The 16,174-nt window shown below is 41.1% G+C and overlaps 1 protein-coding gene across 4 annotated transcripts in view; it reads right to left on the minus strand.

The window, feature by feature from the left end:
• TP53BP1 (tumor protein p53 binding protein 1) overlaps positions 1-16,174 on the minus strand; it is a 112,446-nt gene that overhangs the window by 61,989 nt on the left and 34,283 nt on the right. For all 4 annotated transcript variants that reach the window (XM_050799343.1, XM_050799342.1, XM_050799341.1 and 1 more), the window contains 6 exons: positions 15,585-15,743; positions 15,123-15,252; positions 12,686-12,852; positions 10,619-10,748; positions 9,394-9,488; positions 5,908-6,116 (listed from right to left, as the gene is read on the minus strand). In XM_050799343.1, the coding sequence (XP_050655300.1) occupies positions 5,908-6,116; positions 9,394-9,488; positions 10,619-10,748; positions 12,686-12,852; positions 15,123-15,252; positions 15,585-15,743 (890 nt within the window). The remainder of the gene's footprint in view (positions 1-5,907; positions 6,117-9,393; positions 9,489-10,618; positions 10,749-12,685; positions 12,853-15,122; positions 15,253-15,584; positions 15,744-16,174) is intronic.

Consider the following 16,174-nt stretch of genomic DNA (forward strand, 5'->3'; position numbering starts at 1 on the left):
ATTATGCTAAAAAATGAAAGAAGCCATTCACAAAGGTTATGTAGTTTATAATTCCATTTATATGAAACGTCCAGAATGGGCAAATCTATAGAGACAGAAAGTAGACTGGTGGTCTCTAAGAGCCAGGGGTAGAAGAAAGGTTGAGTGAGTGCTAATGGGCATGGGTTTGGGGGAGGTGATGAAACTAATCTGAAATTAGAACATGGTGATGGTTGCACAACTCTATTAATATACTAAAAACCATTGGATTGTGTACTTTAAATGGGTAAACTGAATGGTATGTGAATTACATCTCAATATAGCCACTGTTTTTTTAATGACTGAAGAAATCACCCAGAAAGTTGAACAAAACGAGACAGAAATGATCAAAAGTAGGAGACAAAATAAAATTAGAAGACTTCTAGGAGTTTCAACATCCAAACAACAGATAGTCCATTAAAAAAAGAAAAGGAACAGAGAAAACAAAGGGAAAGAAATTAAAGAAATAAATTTCTTTGAACTGAAGGACCTGAGTTTCTAAACTTGAGAGGGCCTACCAAGTACCTAATACAATGAATGAAAATAGACCTATCCCAAAGGTCTGGAAATTTCAGAACACTGGGAACAAAGAGAAAATTCTACAGGATTCCAGTAAAGAAAAAACAGATCACCTACTAAAAGTCAAGATCAGATTGCCTTCACACTTTGTTTTTTGCTGCTGTTGTTGTTGTTTTGTTTTGTTTTTTTGGTAGAGACAGGGTCTGGCCATGTTGCCCAGGCTGGTCTCAAACTCCTGGCCTCAAGTGGTCCCCCCACCTTAGCCTCCCAAAGTGCTAAGATTACAGGCATGAGCCACCACGGCTGGCCTGGCCCTCATACCTAACAGCAGCACTGGAAGTTGGAAGACAAAAGAGCAATGCCTTCAAAATCTTTAAAGGAAAATTATTTCCCATCTAGAATTCTATACTCCTGCAAACTACAAATCAAGTGTGATAGCAGAATAAAAGCTACTAAACAATGTCCCCCACCAAAATGAGGGAGTAAACCAAGCAAGAAGATATGAAACCCAAGAGGTATCCAACACAAAGACAGGTAAGGAGAATCTCCAAGGATGACAGTGAAGGGAGGTAACAGTTATGCACCAGGAATAGAGGGCAACAGTACAGATTAGAAATCAGGAGGGTCCAAAAGAGGTTTCTCCAAAAAGATGAAATAGAAAGTCTAAGGCTCTTCAACATCCTGAAACGAGTTTCTGACAATTGGTGGAGAGTCTAGGGTTGATTTAATGAGAGTCACAGAAAACTAAATAAAAAAGCCCAAGTACAATTTCAGAGAAAACAAATTACAGAAACATGAAAAAATAATCATAATATGTCATAGGCTCTGCAGTGAACTGTTTACATAGCGATAATGTAAACTCAGTAATAATCTAAACAAAATTATGATTTAACCACACTTGGAAAATGGCTAAAATTTTTTTACGAAAATAGGCTGGTCACGGTAGCTCACACCTGTAATCCCAGCATTTTGGGAGGCCAAGGCAGGAGGTCTGCTTGAGCCCAGGAGTTCAAGACCAGCCTGGGCAACATAGTGAGGTCCCACCTCTATAAAAAAAATTTTTTTTTTTTTTTTTTTTTTTTTGAGACGGAGTCTCACTCTGTAGCCCAGACTGGAGTGCAGTGGCGCGATCTCGGCTCACTGCAAGCTCCGCCTCCCGGGTTCACGCCATTCTCCTGCCTCAGCCTCCGGAGTAGCTGGGACTACAGGCGCCCGCCACCACGCCCGGCTAATTTCTTTTTGTATTTTTAGTAGAGACGGGGTTTCACCGTGTTAGCCAGGATGGTCTCGATCTCCTGACCTCGTGATCCGCCCGCCTCGGCCTCCCAAAGTGCTGGGATTACAGGCTTGAGCCACCGCGCCCGGCCTTTTTTTTTTTTTTGAGATGGAGTCTCGCTCTGTCGCCCGGGCTGGAGTGCAGTGGCCGGATCTCAGTTCACTGCAAGCTCTGCCTCCCGCGTTTACGCCATTCTCCTGCCTCACCTCCTGAGTAGCTGGGGCTACAGGCGCCCGCCACCTAGCCTGGCTAGTTTTTTGTACTTTTTAGTAGAGACGAGGTTTCACCGTGTTAGCCAGGATGGTCTCGATCTCCCGACCTCGTGATCCGCCCGTCTCGGCCTCCCAAGTGCTGGGATTACAGGCTTGAGCCACCGTGCCCGGCCCTATAAAAAATTTTTAATTAGCCATGTGTGGTAGTGTGTGCCAGTAGTCCCAGCTACTCAGGAGGCTGAGGTGGGAGGATGGCCTGAGCACAGAAGTTCGAGGTTACAGTGAGCTAGGACTGCTCCACTGCACTACAGCCTGAGCAATAGGTCAAGACCCTGTGCCTAAGAAAAAGAAAATATAATCATGCTATGTAGAATTACGGAGGTAAATACCAAAAGAAAAAGCATAAAGAATGAAAAGTGGTTATCTTTGGGTAGGAAGAGGAAGAGGTCTTTTTTTAACTATCTGACTTATTTTTGGGGTTTTACAAATGCTTATTAAGTAAAATCAAATCTTTAACTTAAAAGCTATGTTGTAAAGGTTTTTTTTTTTTTTTTTTTTTGAGACAAGGTCTCACCCTGTTGCTCAAGCTGAGTGCTATGGCATGATCATGGCTCACTGCAGCCTCAACTTCTCGGACTCAAGCAATTCTCCTGTCTCAGTCTCCTGAGCAGCTGGGACTACAAGCGGGCACCACCACTCCTGGCTAGTTTTTGACCATTTGTAGAGATGGGGTCTCACTATGTTGCCCAGGCTGTTCTCAAACTCCTGGGCTCACGTGACCCTCCCGCCTCGGCCTCCCAAAGTGCTGGGATTATAGGTGTGGGCCACTGTGCCCGGCCTACTAAAGGTATTCTTGAGAGACTTTTTCGGAGGCAGGGACTGCACTGGCTGAGGCATTTGATAAAACATGAGGCTGGGCGTGGTGGCTCACGCCTGTAATCCCAGCACTTTGGGAGGCCGAGGCGGGCAGATCACAAGGTCAGGAGATCGAGACCATCCTGGCTAACACGGTGAACCCCGTATCTACTAAAAATACAAAAAATTAGCCGGGCGTAGTGGCAGGCACCTGTAGTCCCAGCTGCTCGGGAGGCTGAGGCAGGAGAATGGCGTGAACCCGGAAGGCGGAGCTTGCAGTGAGATCACGCCACCGCACTCCAGTCTGGGCGACAAAACGAGACTCTCTCAAAAAGAAAACAAAAAAACAAAACAAAAAAAAAAACATGAGTTCAAAGAAACCTGATTAGAATCATCTTAGGTTCCAAGAATCTCTGAACTATGTTCAGAATCACTCATTTGTCTGAAATTTTCATTGCTGATTTTTTGGCTAATTCTGAAGGTCTTTGGTAAATGTTGAAAACAGAGCAATTCCTTCAATAATGCCTTGTTTTTCAAAATGTCCGTTCTCCCTTTGTAGCCAGGAATTATCTCTGCCCCCACCAACTGGTAGGAATACCTTTCCAAAGACCATAAATGTCTTGTTTGGTCACCGATAAACATCTATAACCATTTTCTTTAAATCAGTGTTAGAAAAATCTTAGTGCTCTCTGTCAGTGCTTATAGCTCATTCTTAAACTCTTTATTTTATTTCTTTTTAAGACAGGGTCTCACTCTGTCTCCCAGGCTGCAGTGCAGTGGTGAGATCTTGGCTCACTGTAACCTCCACCTCCTGGGTTCAAGCGATTCTCCTGCCTCAGCCTTCCAAATAGTTGGGACTGTAGGTGCTTGCCACCATGCCAGGCTAATTTTTGTACTTTTTGGTAGAGACTGGGTTTCACTGTGCTGGCAATGCTGGTCTTGAACTCCTGGTCTCAAGTAATCCACCTGCCTTGGCCTCCCAAAGTGCTGGGATTACAGGTATGAGCCACTGCACCCGGTCAGATTTATAACTTTTTTTTTTTTTTTGAGACGGGGTCTTGCTATTTTGCCCAAGCTGTTCTCAAATCCCTAGGTTCAAATGTTCCTCCCATCTCAATCTCCTGAGCAGCTGAGATTACAGGCATGCCCCACCACGCCCAGCTACCTTTACATATAACTTAGAAAAATAAAAGCTAAAGAAGGCCAGGCACAGTGGCCCACACCTGTAATCTCAACACATTGGGAGGCTGAGACAGGAGGATTACTTGAGCCTAAGAGTAAGAACAGCCCTGGCAACATAGTGATACCCTATCTCTATAAGAAAAATTAAGAAATTAGTTGGGCATGGTGCCACGTGCTTGTAGTTCCAGCTACTTGGGAGGCTGAGGTGGGAGGATCGCTTGAGACTAGGAAGTCAAGGCTGCAGTGAGCCATGGTCGCACTACTGCACTCCAGCCTGGGCAACAGACCAAAATCCTGTCTCAAAAAAAAAAAAAAGCTAAAGAAAATGATGTACGGTTTGAACATCCATTTCACCTCCAGGTAACCTTGTTTTCAACCCTTTTACTGCCAGCAACAGCTATCCTTATATGCAGTATTTACCAAGTGTAAGGCACTAGTCTAGGCATTTTATATATATTAACTCAACCTTCATAAACATTCTATGAGGTAGACAGTATCAGTATCCCCACCATTTGACTGATGAGCAAACTAAGATTCAATTTCAATTGGTCACAAAGGTAGTAATGACAGAGCCAGGAGTGAGTCCAGGAAGTTCTGACTCTAGAGTCCTCATTTTTAATAATGCCACCAAATTGCTTCTAATGAACTGCATAAAACGGAATCCTTTAACAATACAAGTTTTAAAACTCCAGAAAACAAACCAGTTTCTTTCTTCCTGCTGTCCCCTCCTCACTAAATTTACAGTTCATTACTATTCATTTTCAAATTTTACTTTTAAATACAAACTCTTGTTATAACACCTGCAAACTGAAAGGTATAAAATAAGTTCTCCCAATAAAACTACAATAATTCCCCCACTTAAGGTCTTATAAGAATACGTATTTAGACTGAATATATAATATAGTCATTTAGATTTAAGGATTTTCAATTCACTATGAAACCTGAATTTCATTTCTTTAAATATTTAAATTTAAAATTATACAAATTAATCGTTTTCCCTTGCTTTTAGAAGAAAATACACATAGGAAAACTAAAAACCATATTGATACCCTAAGTATAGGAATGATCCTGTACTGAGATCACATCTACTTAAATAATACACAACTTTTGAAAGGATAAGTGAAGACAATATAACATTGAGAATTATTACGACACAATGTTAACTGGAAAAAGAAAATTAAAAAGTTGTGGTATATAAACAACTTTTTAAAAAAACATCAGCATGTGGGGGCACATATCGTCAGGACCTCCTGAGGCTGTGTCATGGGCAAAAAAATTTAGTTATTGAAAAAAACCATAAGCATGTGGAAAGACAAAAATTACAGTAACAGTTGTGTTAAGGTAGAATAATGATTTATTTCCCTTTGCAATTTTGCAGTAACATTTTCAAAAAGTTTAAAGACACTGTAAAAAGTTTAAACATAAAAAAAAAAATCAAGATGTTAGGTGACTTTGAAACTGTTCTAAAACTACTTTGTGATGACAGCTTCACAACCCTGTAAATTTTCTTTTTTTTTTTTGAGATGGAGTCTCCCTCTGTCGCCCAGGCTGGAATGCAGTGGCGCGATCTCAGCTCAGCTCACTGCAAGCTCCGCCTCCCGGGTTCACGCCATTCTCCTGCCTCAGCCTCCTGAGTAGCTGGGACTACAGGCGCACACCACCACGCCCAGCTAATTTTTTGTATTTTTAGCAGAGACGAGGTTTCACTGTGTTAGCCAGGAACAACTCTGTAAATGTACTAAAATATCACAAAATTGTACATTTAAAACGTGTGCGTTATGTGGTCTGTAAATTATACCCCAATAATGCTGCTTTAAAAAAAACAACTCTTTTTACAATACTCACATGAGAAAACTGAGGCTGGGATGGGATAGGAAGTGACCCAGAAGTGAAGACTGGTGTGCTCTGAGATATTGGTGTTGAGGCTTGTGGTGATACAGTGGGCTCAGGTGGGAGAGGGTGGTTTTCTAACTCTACTGGTTCATCACTTTGAAGTTTCTTCTGAAAAGGCTCTCCTCCTTCTTCAGATAACATTGACATGTCCATTGGCTTATCTGGTTTAAAACAGGAAAAACAAATTGAGAAATATCACTCATCAATATTACTCATGTTCCAACACCACTAAGAACAATTACATTACAGACATTTTCACTCTAAAAAAATAATGATGCAATTTTTCAGAAAAGCTGATGGAACAATAGTAGATTGGGTCCTAGCAATCTAGCAATACTTCCTTTGGTTGGTAGAGCTGCCCAAGCTTCTATTTTTAGGTATAGATCAAAACTGGATGCATCTTGGGCTACCCACCCATTCATAAGAAATATTAAATTAACTTGGCTCCTTTCCTGATTTTATAGCTCAGTTTTTCACTTCCCTGTAGAAAAGCCCAAGAAAAGCCCAAACTACTGTTACCTAATTTAACCATCATATATTCTACCACAGGCCTTGAAAGACAGTGAACTTGTCACCACTTTAAGTAAATACAGCATCTATAATTCATATTTATGAACTCATTATATTTGCATTAACAATTGCTAAATGCAGAGAGATGGATGCCTGTACAAATATAGATGAAGAAAAAAAAATCTATCAATGCCAATCAGCACTGATCTATCAAAGAACTAGGAAAGAGAAGACACTAATCCTGACACAAATTAGGAGGGAACACACACACAAAACACGAAACACTGCTTTCCCATAGTATACTACCCACCTAGGATCTTGCTTGGAGTCAGTCTGGCTAGCTAAGTATTTGATTCATCATTTTTATCCCCTATCTTACAACTTGACCCTAAACAGGCCTCCTCTAGACCACTCACAAACTACTTGACAACATTTACCTTTTTCCCATAATCCACACTCATGCTACCAGTTACCCAAACTGCAACCTCAATACCCAGCCTTGCTGCTTAGCTTAGTCTTAACCTTACCTGTCTACACCTAATCTGGGATCCGGTGCTACCGGCCTTCAATATACTGCCATAGCTATGCTAAGTATTTTTGTTGCACGTTTTGAACTTTCTTGCCATGACAAAGCACATTAAAAATCTGATGTTATAGGCACTACATATAAAAAAGGCTTTAGGTTAATAATCTAAGAGAAAAGCAAAAAAACAAATAAATACAAAAAGCACATATAGTTTCACAAACACTGATGCACATATTAAGCAAATGCATTAAATCTAAAATATAACTGACAAGTGAAAATATACTGTTACATAAAAAAAGAAAACTGAGTCATATACACGAAATGATACCAATTATGTAAAAGTACTTTATGTACTGAAAACTGAAATATATCCAAATATACTAGTTGTAAATGTATCTGGCGTGTACTATCACAGGTGATTTTTATTTTCATTAATTTCCTATATACTTAACAAACTTTCTACAATAAATACTGTTTACAATCAGGGAGAAAGCATTTTTTTTTTTTTTTTTGGAGACAGGGTCTCGCTCTGTTGTCCAGGCTGGGGTGCAGTGGTATAACCCTGGCTCACTGCAACCTCTGCCTCCCGGGTTCAAGTGATTCTCCTGCCCCAGCCTCCTGAGTAGCTGGGATTACAGGCACCTGCCACCACACCCAGCTAATTTTTTATATTTTTAGTAGAGATGGAGTTTCACCATGGTGGCCAGGCTGGTCTCGAACTCCTGACCTCAGGTGATCCGCCTGCCTCAGCCTCCCAAAGTGTTGGGATTACAGGCGTGAGCCACTGTGCCCAGCCTGAGAAAGTATATTTAATATAATTATTTTTATATTTTTTCAATGTTCACAGTACAGATAAAAGAAACTGTTCTAAGAATTAACCAGTCTTAACTTGTATTACCAGGGATTTTGTAGAATTAATTCACCTAATCATGTTATGCTTAGATTGATATTAGTCACTAATCATGTTACGCTTAGACTGCTATTAGTCCATTTGGATACCTACAACTGATTTTAAGAGAAACAGCCAGAGACAAATTTTGTAGCAGAAGAAAGCCTAAGATCAAATTCTATCACTGATAAATTACATTTGAAAAACTGTTAAATGTCTACGTTTTATATTACTCAAGAGCAGAGAAAGGATATAATAGGAGGCATATATATGACAGATAAGGGCACAGGCTCTGGAGGCAGCTTCCTGAGTTCAAATTCTGCCTCTACATCTCATTAGTTGCAAAATCTCTCTATGCCTCCATTTTCTCATCTGTAAAATGGGGATAAAAATAACATCTCCTTCTTAGGATGTTTGTGAGGATTCAGTGAGAAAAACCACAGAAATGCCTCTAGAATAATGCCTTGCCTATACTAGGTGCTCAATAAATAAAACCACTATTTGTATACGAAAGAGTAAAAAGATGAAAATCATAGAATTTATTAGAAAAAGCTTTGTAGAAATCATAGGAATTCAGAAACATCTTGAATGACTGGATAGGAGACTAGATCAGAGCAAAAGAAGCTTAAATAATGAGATAAATTAGGTAAGTGAAAAGGAAAGCTTTCTTATGAATAAAGTAATATAAAATCTCTAAGTCTTCAAAGGAGTAAATGAATGAAGTTAAAATGTTTACCACCTACTTTCAACCACTCTTATGCTAAAACTATTTTAATAATAGCAAAAATAACCTATAAGGACCACAAAAAACAAGCTGGTTCCTTCTCACCAGAAATGTGTTCACATGTTGCTAGAAACAACTAGGTCATTAGTAATAAGCCCAGTTCTTCCCCATACTAATTCATTTACGTTCAACTTTAAAAACAAAAATTTTGGCCAGGCGCAGTGGCTCACGCTTGTAATCCCAGCACTTTGGGAGGCCGAGGTGGATGGATCAGGAGGTCAGGAGATCAAGACCATCCTGGCTAACACGGTGAAACCCCATCTCTACTAAAAAATACAAAAAATTAGCCGGGTGTGGTGGTGGGCACCTGTAGTCCCAGCTACTCAGGAGGCTAAGGCAGGAGAATGGCGTGAACCCGGAAGGCGGAGCTTGCAGTGAGCTGAGATCACGCCACTGCACTCCAGCCTGGGTGACAGAGCAAGACTCCATCTCAAAAAAAAATTTCCTTCAGAGTCTTTTTAAAAATTGAGCCAACAATACAGAAATTTCAATAGAATTAGCGCTAGAAAAGCAAAAAATGGGGGATGGGGTTAGATTAAAAAAAAAAAAAGAACTGAGGACAGCACTTTACAGTAGGTCTTATCCCTAAAGGTTACACAAACATGAATCCTACAGAATTGTGTAGGTCACAAGCATTCTGAAGTACAAAGAAGCAGTACATTTTGCAAGGCAGAAGAAGTGTTGCTCCTCTTCTAATCTGAGATCAACAGAGAGATCAAGAGAGCTCACCTTGTCTCCCTTCTTGCTCTGTGGGACTGCTAGGAACGATAAAAGGAGTAGATCGGAAAGCATCAGGAGAAGGAGCAACAAGATCTGAGGAATTCCTTTATATAAAGAGAGAATCACAGGTTATTTTACCATAGCCACAGTTTTGCATTTCTGTATTTGTTTTTACTTTTTAACAGGAAAAAATATCTAAGGCATTCAGATAAATATTTATCAGCACTTCTCCCAAATAGCAACCTGAGGCTGGTGGAAGAACCAAAAATACTTCAATAACTATTTCCCATACCAGACATTTCTATTGTAAAATAAGAACTTTTTCTACAAGAGAGTAAGGGCAAAGTGAATGATCAGACACAAGGACATCATGATTGAAAAGCAAGATGAGGCCGGGCGCGGTGGCTCAAGCCTGTAATCCCAGCACTTTGGGAGGCCGAGACGGGCGGATCACGAGGTCAGGAAATCGAGACCATGCTGGCTAACACGGTGAAACCCCGTCTCTACTAAAAAATACAAAAAATTAGCCGGGCGAGGTGGCGGGCGCCTGTAGTCCCAGCTACTTGGGAGGCTGAGGCAGGAGAATGGCGTGAACCCAGGAGGCGGAGCTTGCAGTGAGCTGAGATCCCGCCACTGCACTCCAGCCTGGGTGACAGAGCGAGACTCCGTCTCAAAAAAAAAAAAAAAAAAAAAAAAAAAAAAAAAAAAGCAAGATGAGCAGTGCTAGGAAATAAATTCATTTGCAGAATTGAGACATAAAACAAAATTATTCCATTTTTTTGCCTAATAATAGACAGACCATGCACGTTTTCATTAGAAAACAAAACTAAAACTAAACAAAAAAAACCAACAAGCAAACCTCTTTGCCCTAAAACAGAGATAAAGAAATCCAACTACTGTTAACAACTATTTGCCACCCTCTGCTATTGAACGAGAAGAATTGCAAGTAAAACAGAGGAGCAGAATGCGTGTTTTGGACGTGTAACATTTTCTAAATAACTGCGCCTTTTCTTTTTTAGTGAAACCTTTGGGCCACTATTATAAAATTTTCAAATGGGAAAATAGATTTATCTGCCTTCAACAGTTCTTCATCCCCAAAGCTCTAATGCATCCGTTCTACCATTTGGTTTCAAAAAGAATTCTAGACTTGCAGGCAAGTTTAGCCTCTTTCAGTCTTAGCCTAAGACTCTCAGGCACATACTGCCTTGGTATAAGCTATTTTAGGCTTACTTACGTGGAAAGACTCTCCTGAATAAGGGACCTCTGACCAGAGAGCTGCAGGAGATGCAGAGTGGTGGCAGGTGTGGAAGCCAAAGAACATCCACCTTCCTCCCTTGAAGGAGTAGAGCAACCATCAGAAGATACTGAAAAAAAGAAATTCCAGCTGCACTTACTTCTCAGATTGACACTACTGAGTTGCCAAAAACCATTTAGTACTGCAAAGAGTAATATCCATATTTCCAACATATTTCCATATTTCCAAAAGGGCAGAAATTCCAAAAGGGCAGAAATTGTTTTCTATTTATAGTACAACGAATGGAATACCACAATAGCACAAATCTTGAGTAAACATTAACCACCCCTACAATGGGCTTCTTGAATAAAGAATAGATGAAGAGTTCCTTAGTCCCTTCTGTCATGACCTAAGCTTGGAGATTACAAGCCAGAATCCTAGATGGGACGGTAGCTCGCACCTGTAATCCCAGCACTTTGGGAGGCTGAGGTGGGCAGATCACCTGAGGTCAGGAGTTAAAGACTAGCCGGACCAACATGGTGAAATCCCATCTCTACTAAAAATACAAACATTAGCTGGGCATGGTGGTGGGCACGTGTAATCCTACCTACTTGGGAAGCTAAGGCAGGAGAATCACTTGAACCTGGTAGGTGGAGGTTGCAGTGAGCTGAGATCGCGCCACTGCACTCCAGCCTGGAAGACAGAGCAAGACTCCATCTCAAAAAAATAAATAAATAAATAAAATAAAAGCCAGAATCCTTATACTTCTGCTTAGCTGCTCTTCTTTCTTGTGATGCTTCTATTAAAAAACAGCAAATAAGCCTTTTATTCCAATGTCTACCTTAGGTGAAGTCAAGCTTAGGCCATGATACAGATGGGAGAAGTCAAAACAATGCACATGATACCCAATGTTATAAATGCAGCAGTTTTCATGATTTGGGTCTGCTCAAAGGTGACAGAAAAGACTAATGCATTAGTAAAAGGATTTATGAGCAGCCATTACTGATTTATACTATCAAGAGTCTCCTGTTGGTCCCTTCCCCTTAGCAACAGATGGAGTATCAACTATATTAATCCTAGCGTAAAAGAATTTCTTAAATAAAACCTTACAACTTTAGTAAGAGGCCAACAAAGGTTCCTTGGTGACCCTCTGAATGTCTTGCACAGCAACCTGTATCACAGCATAGCAAAGGAATATACCCTTCTTCCCTTCCCTCCTTACAACCAACATAATATGTTTTGCTGGTAATTAACTCAAGTTTTCTAGCTCTCTGAGGCTGTGGAATGAGATTGGTGGAGGTTAAAGAGGTGTGAAACAAATTATATTCTTTTAAGTTTTATGTCCTTTCTGCTAGATTTCAAATTCCTATCTGTGTCAGATTAACTAATAAACAGATTAAGTTAGTAAACTGTTACCCAGATGAATATGAAAAACCTAAGCTTAATATCATATTTAAGATCTGAAGACATAATAGCCATGTAACAGAAAATGGCGGCCAGGTGCAGTGGCTCACACCTGTAATCCCAGCACTTTGGGAGGCCAAGGCGGGCGGATCACGAGGTCAGGAGATCGAGAACATCCTGGCTAACACAGTGAAACCCCGTCTCTACTAAAAATAGAAACAATTAGCCAGGCATGATGGCGGGTGCCGGTAGTCCCAGCTACTAGGGAGGCTGAGGCAGGAGAATGGCATGATCCCGGGAGGCGGAGCTTGCAGTGAGCCAAGATTGCACCACTGCACTCCAGCCTGGGCAAGAGAGCAAGACTCTGTCTCAAAAAAAAAAAAAACTAAAAGAAAATGGCTAGTATCCATAATACTAAATTTACTGTATTAGCTATTCTTCACTATCTCATTTCCAAAAGAGAGAAAATTATGTCAAAATATTAAATGGAAATTATTCCCAAAAAGCCCTTCTCACTAATTAACTAGAAACGTATTTTCCTTCCATATCACAAGCAAGTCTGCAAACCTATAAAATGCTTTGTAACTTAACCAGTAGCCTCAGAACTAAAATAAAAGTTTAGATCTTTGGAGAAGAGCTGTAACAGCAAATCACTCTTGGTACCTGTTTTATTGCTCTGGTCAAACAAGTCTTCCTGAGTTGACAAAACCTCAGGCTCTGGTGACTTCTGAATCTGCAGTCCACATTCCGTAAGTTCTTGTGCAGACAACTGTTCTTTTGCTTCCATAGCAGCAAGACACACTTTGGGGCTAAAACGCATGTCCTCTGACCTAGGAAATTCATATCACCAGAAGAAAAAGTTCCTAAGTTCACATGCTTTTACTAAAAAGCTTTTCCTGTTTTGTGTGTTTTTCTTTTTTTTTTCTTTTTTTGGAGGCGGAGTCTCGCTCTGTCGCCCAGGCTGGAGTGCAGTGGCCGGATCTCAGCTCACTGCAAGCTCCGCCTCCCGGGTTCACGCCATTCTCCTGCCTCAGCCTCCCGAGTAGCTGGGACTACAGGCGCCCGCCACCTCGCCCGGCTAGTTTTTTGTATTTCTTAGTAGAGACAGGGTTTCACAGTGTTAGCCAGGATGGTCTCGATCTCCTGACCTCGTGATCCGCCCGTCTGGGCCTCCCAAAGTGCTGGGATTACAGGCTTGAGCCACCACGCCCGGCCTTTTGTGTGTTTTTCTTTAATAATTTCAAAAATTCCAGTGGCTCTAATTTACATAATTATCTATTAAAAAGCAAATAAACTGTTCTTTATAGTGATAAAAGTCCTCAGCCCATTTTAAAACCTGTCTCACTCTCTCACACAGCCAATACCTGTATTCAACTCTGCTCAATACCGTGCTTCATGCTTTCTAAGATTTCTGATGAGTGACTTGGGGGATTTTTGTTACATATAATGTTATCTAGACCTGTATGAAGAATTCTGATCCAGACCCCAATAATGCCAGTAAGGAGAACAGTCCAAACTATGACATTCCATGGAATTTCGTATTTGATGAGAATTATCCTCTGTACTAGTGCCACACATATCTTCTGCTGACCTTTTCCATTTGATGTACCCAAACCCCACACCAATTCTCCTTCAGACCAACACTAACACGTGGAAGACATTCATCCCTGGCCCCTTTCCAGAGACTTATGCGGTTCACCTGTTCTACCACTCCCCAGGGTAAACAGAATAGCATAACTAGATGGAAGGCAGCATCTAAAAGAAAAGCCTAAAAAGTCACTGTTATGCTGAGTGTTTTACATTAGAAAGACAATTTCTCTTGATATTCAACTTTGCTTAGGATACTCCCTCCCAACTCTTTCTATTGAAGGAAATAACAAAACAATACTGAATGTTTATCCCCTTCCCCAAACTGGAAGCATCCCGGTTTTCTTCTGCCATATTCAAACTTCACCTGCTGGCCAGAGGCAATGAAGCTTTGGTTATAAAAATCACTAGAGACGAAGCAGAGGCACATTTCCCAATTCCTACCAAGTTAAGAGCCTAAAGAACCTGAGAATCCCTACATCTGTTGATACCATAAAATACCAGATGCAAGATATCTGAGAACCCAAAGCAATCTGGGTGCTCCTCAAGTATAGAAACAGTAGGCTTTCGGCCGGGCGCGGTGGCTCAAGTCTGTAATCCCAGCACTTTGAGAGGCCGAGACGGGCGGATCACGAGGTCAGGAGATCGAGACCATCCTGGCTAACACGGTGAAACCCCGTCTCTACTAAGAAATACAAAAAACTAGCCGGGCGAGGTGGCGGGCGCCTGTAGTCCCAACTACTCGGGAGGCTGAGGCAGGAGAATGGCGTGAACCCGGGAGGCGGAGCTTGCAGTGAGCTGAGATCCGGCCACTGCACTCCAGCCTGGGCGGCAGAGCGAGACTCCGTCTCAAAAAAAAAAAAAAAAAAAAAAAAAAAAGAAACAGTAGGCTTTCAAATATAATATTCACGTTACTCTTCATAACACCAGAGAGGCTAAGTACACCTCCCACAGACAGGCAGTGTCTCTGTAGGCAAAGATCCCAAAGGAGGAGTGGCAACCAAAGATTACAGAGTCATGCTTATAGTTAGAGAAGCCTTAAAACATCATTGTAGGCTAGGCAGAGTGGCTCATGCCTATAATCCCAGCACTCCGGGAAGCTGAAGCAGCAGGATTACTTGAGCCCAGGAGTTCAAGATCAGTTTAAGCAACACAGCGAGACTCCATTTCTACAACAAAAATTTTTTTTAATCAACAAAAAAGTCTTTGTAGAATGCCTAAAGATAAGATTAGTAGTCAAGTGTGGCCCAAGTACTTGGGAGGCTGGGGCAGAAAATCACATGAGCCCAGGGCAACAGAGTGAGACTTTGTCTCAAACAAACAGACAGACAAAAAACGATTCTCGAGACTTCATAAATAATCAGTGTTTCTAACAGACCACAAGTATGACCAGTACAAGTGGAAAATAATTTTAAAATCAACAGTTTCTACAAATGTTTTCATCTGGTAAAATGAAATAAGTATAACCCTACAGCAAAACCCATAAATCCTTTTTAGAAAGAACACGGCTTACCTTGCAGGTGGTGGATTTTGCTCTTTTACAACATGTACATCCTTACTGGGCTGTGCCGTCACAGGGATGTCCTTGCTGGACCGTTCTGCTATGGGGATATCTTCATTGGACTGTTCTTCGTGCTTAATTGCTGAGAGTTTTATAAAATGACAGGAAGGGGATAATTAATTTTTCAAAATACTAGATATAGTCCCAGATGTTTTTTAAAAAGCAAAGATTTTAACAGAAGTCCAATTTACAAATATATACAAGCATCATTCTATAAAGTAACCAATAACTTAAAGAAAACCTCAGCCCACAAACCAACAATTGACAAGTATTTACCAGAAAACTCTTCAACCTTACTAAATGACTTAGATTATATTAATTTGGATAGCTACAAAACTTATCAAGGAAAAAACAACTACCTCTAGTATGGGAGAAAACACAACAACTCCAAATGCCAGAAAACATGTTTCATACCAGCATTAGCATCCACATCAGATGGCCTGGTATAACCAGAGTTGGTGGTTACTGACTGTAGATGCTCTTTGTCCACTTCATATGGCACAGTATTTTCCTCAACATCCTGGCTCTGGGAGAGTTCCAGAACCCCAAAGCCCAACTGTGATGAGGCAGTATCTAGGAAAAAAACGCCAAGAAATTAGGCATCATCCCACAACATTATGCAATGTACAAGCTGTTTTCCTCAGCAAAGAAGGGTCCTGTTAAGTCCTTCACCTCAAAGCCCTGTGCACCCCCCAAATTTTTCAAAAATAAAAAATAAATGTGGCCGAGCATGGTGGCTCACACCTGTAATCCCAGCATTTGGAAGGCCGAGGTGGGCGAATCACTTAAGGTCAGGGGGTCAAGACCAGCCTGGCCAACAAGGTGAAACCTCATCTCTACTAAAAATACAAAGATTAGCCAGGTGTGGTGGCGCACACCTGTAATCCTGGCTACTTGGGAGACTGAAGCACAAGAATGGCTTGAACCTAGGAGACAGAGGTTGCAGTGAGCCAAGATCGCACCACTGAACTCTAACCTGGGCAACTGAGCAAGACTCCGTCTCA

Source organism: Macaca thibetana, chromosome 7 (assembly GCF_024542745.1).
Source record: "Macaca thibetana thibetana isolate TM-01 chromosome 7, ASM2454274v1, whole genome shotgun sequence".
Taxonomy (NCBI): Eukaryota; Metazoa; Chordata; class Mammalia; order Primates; family Cercopithecidae; genus Macaca; species Macaca thibetana.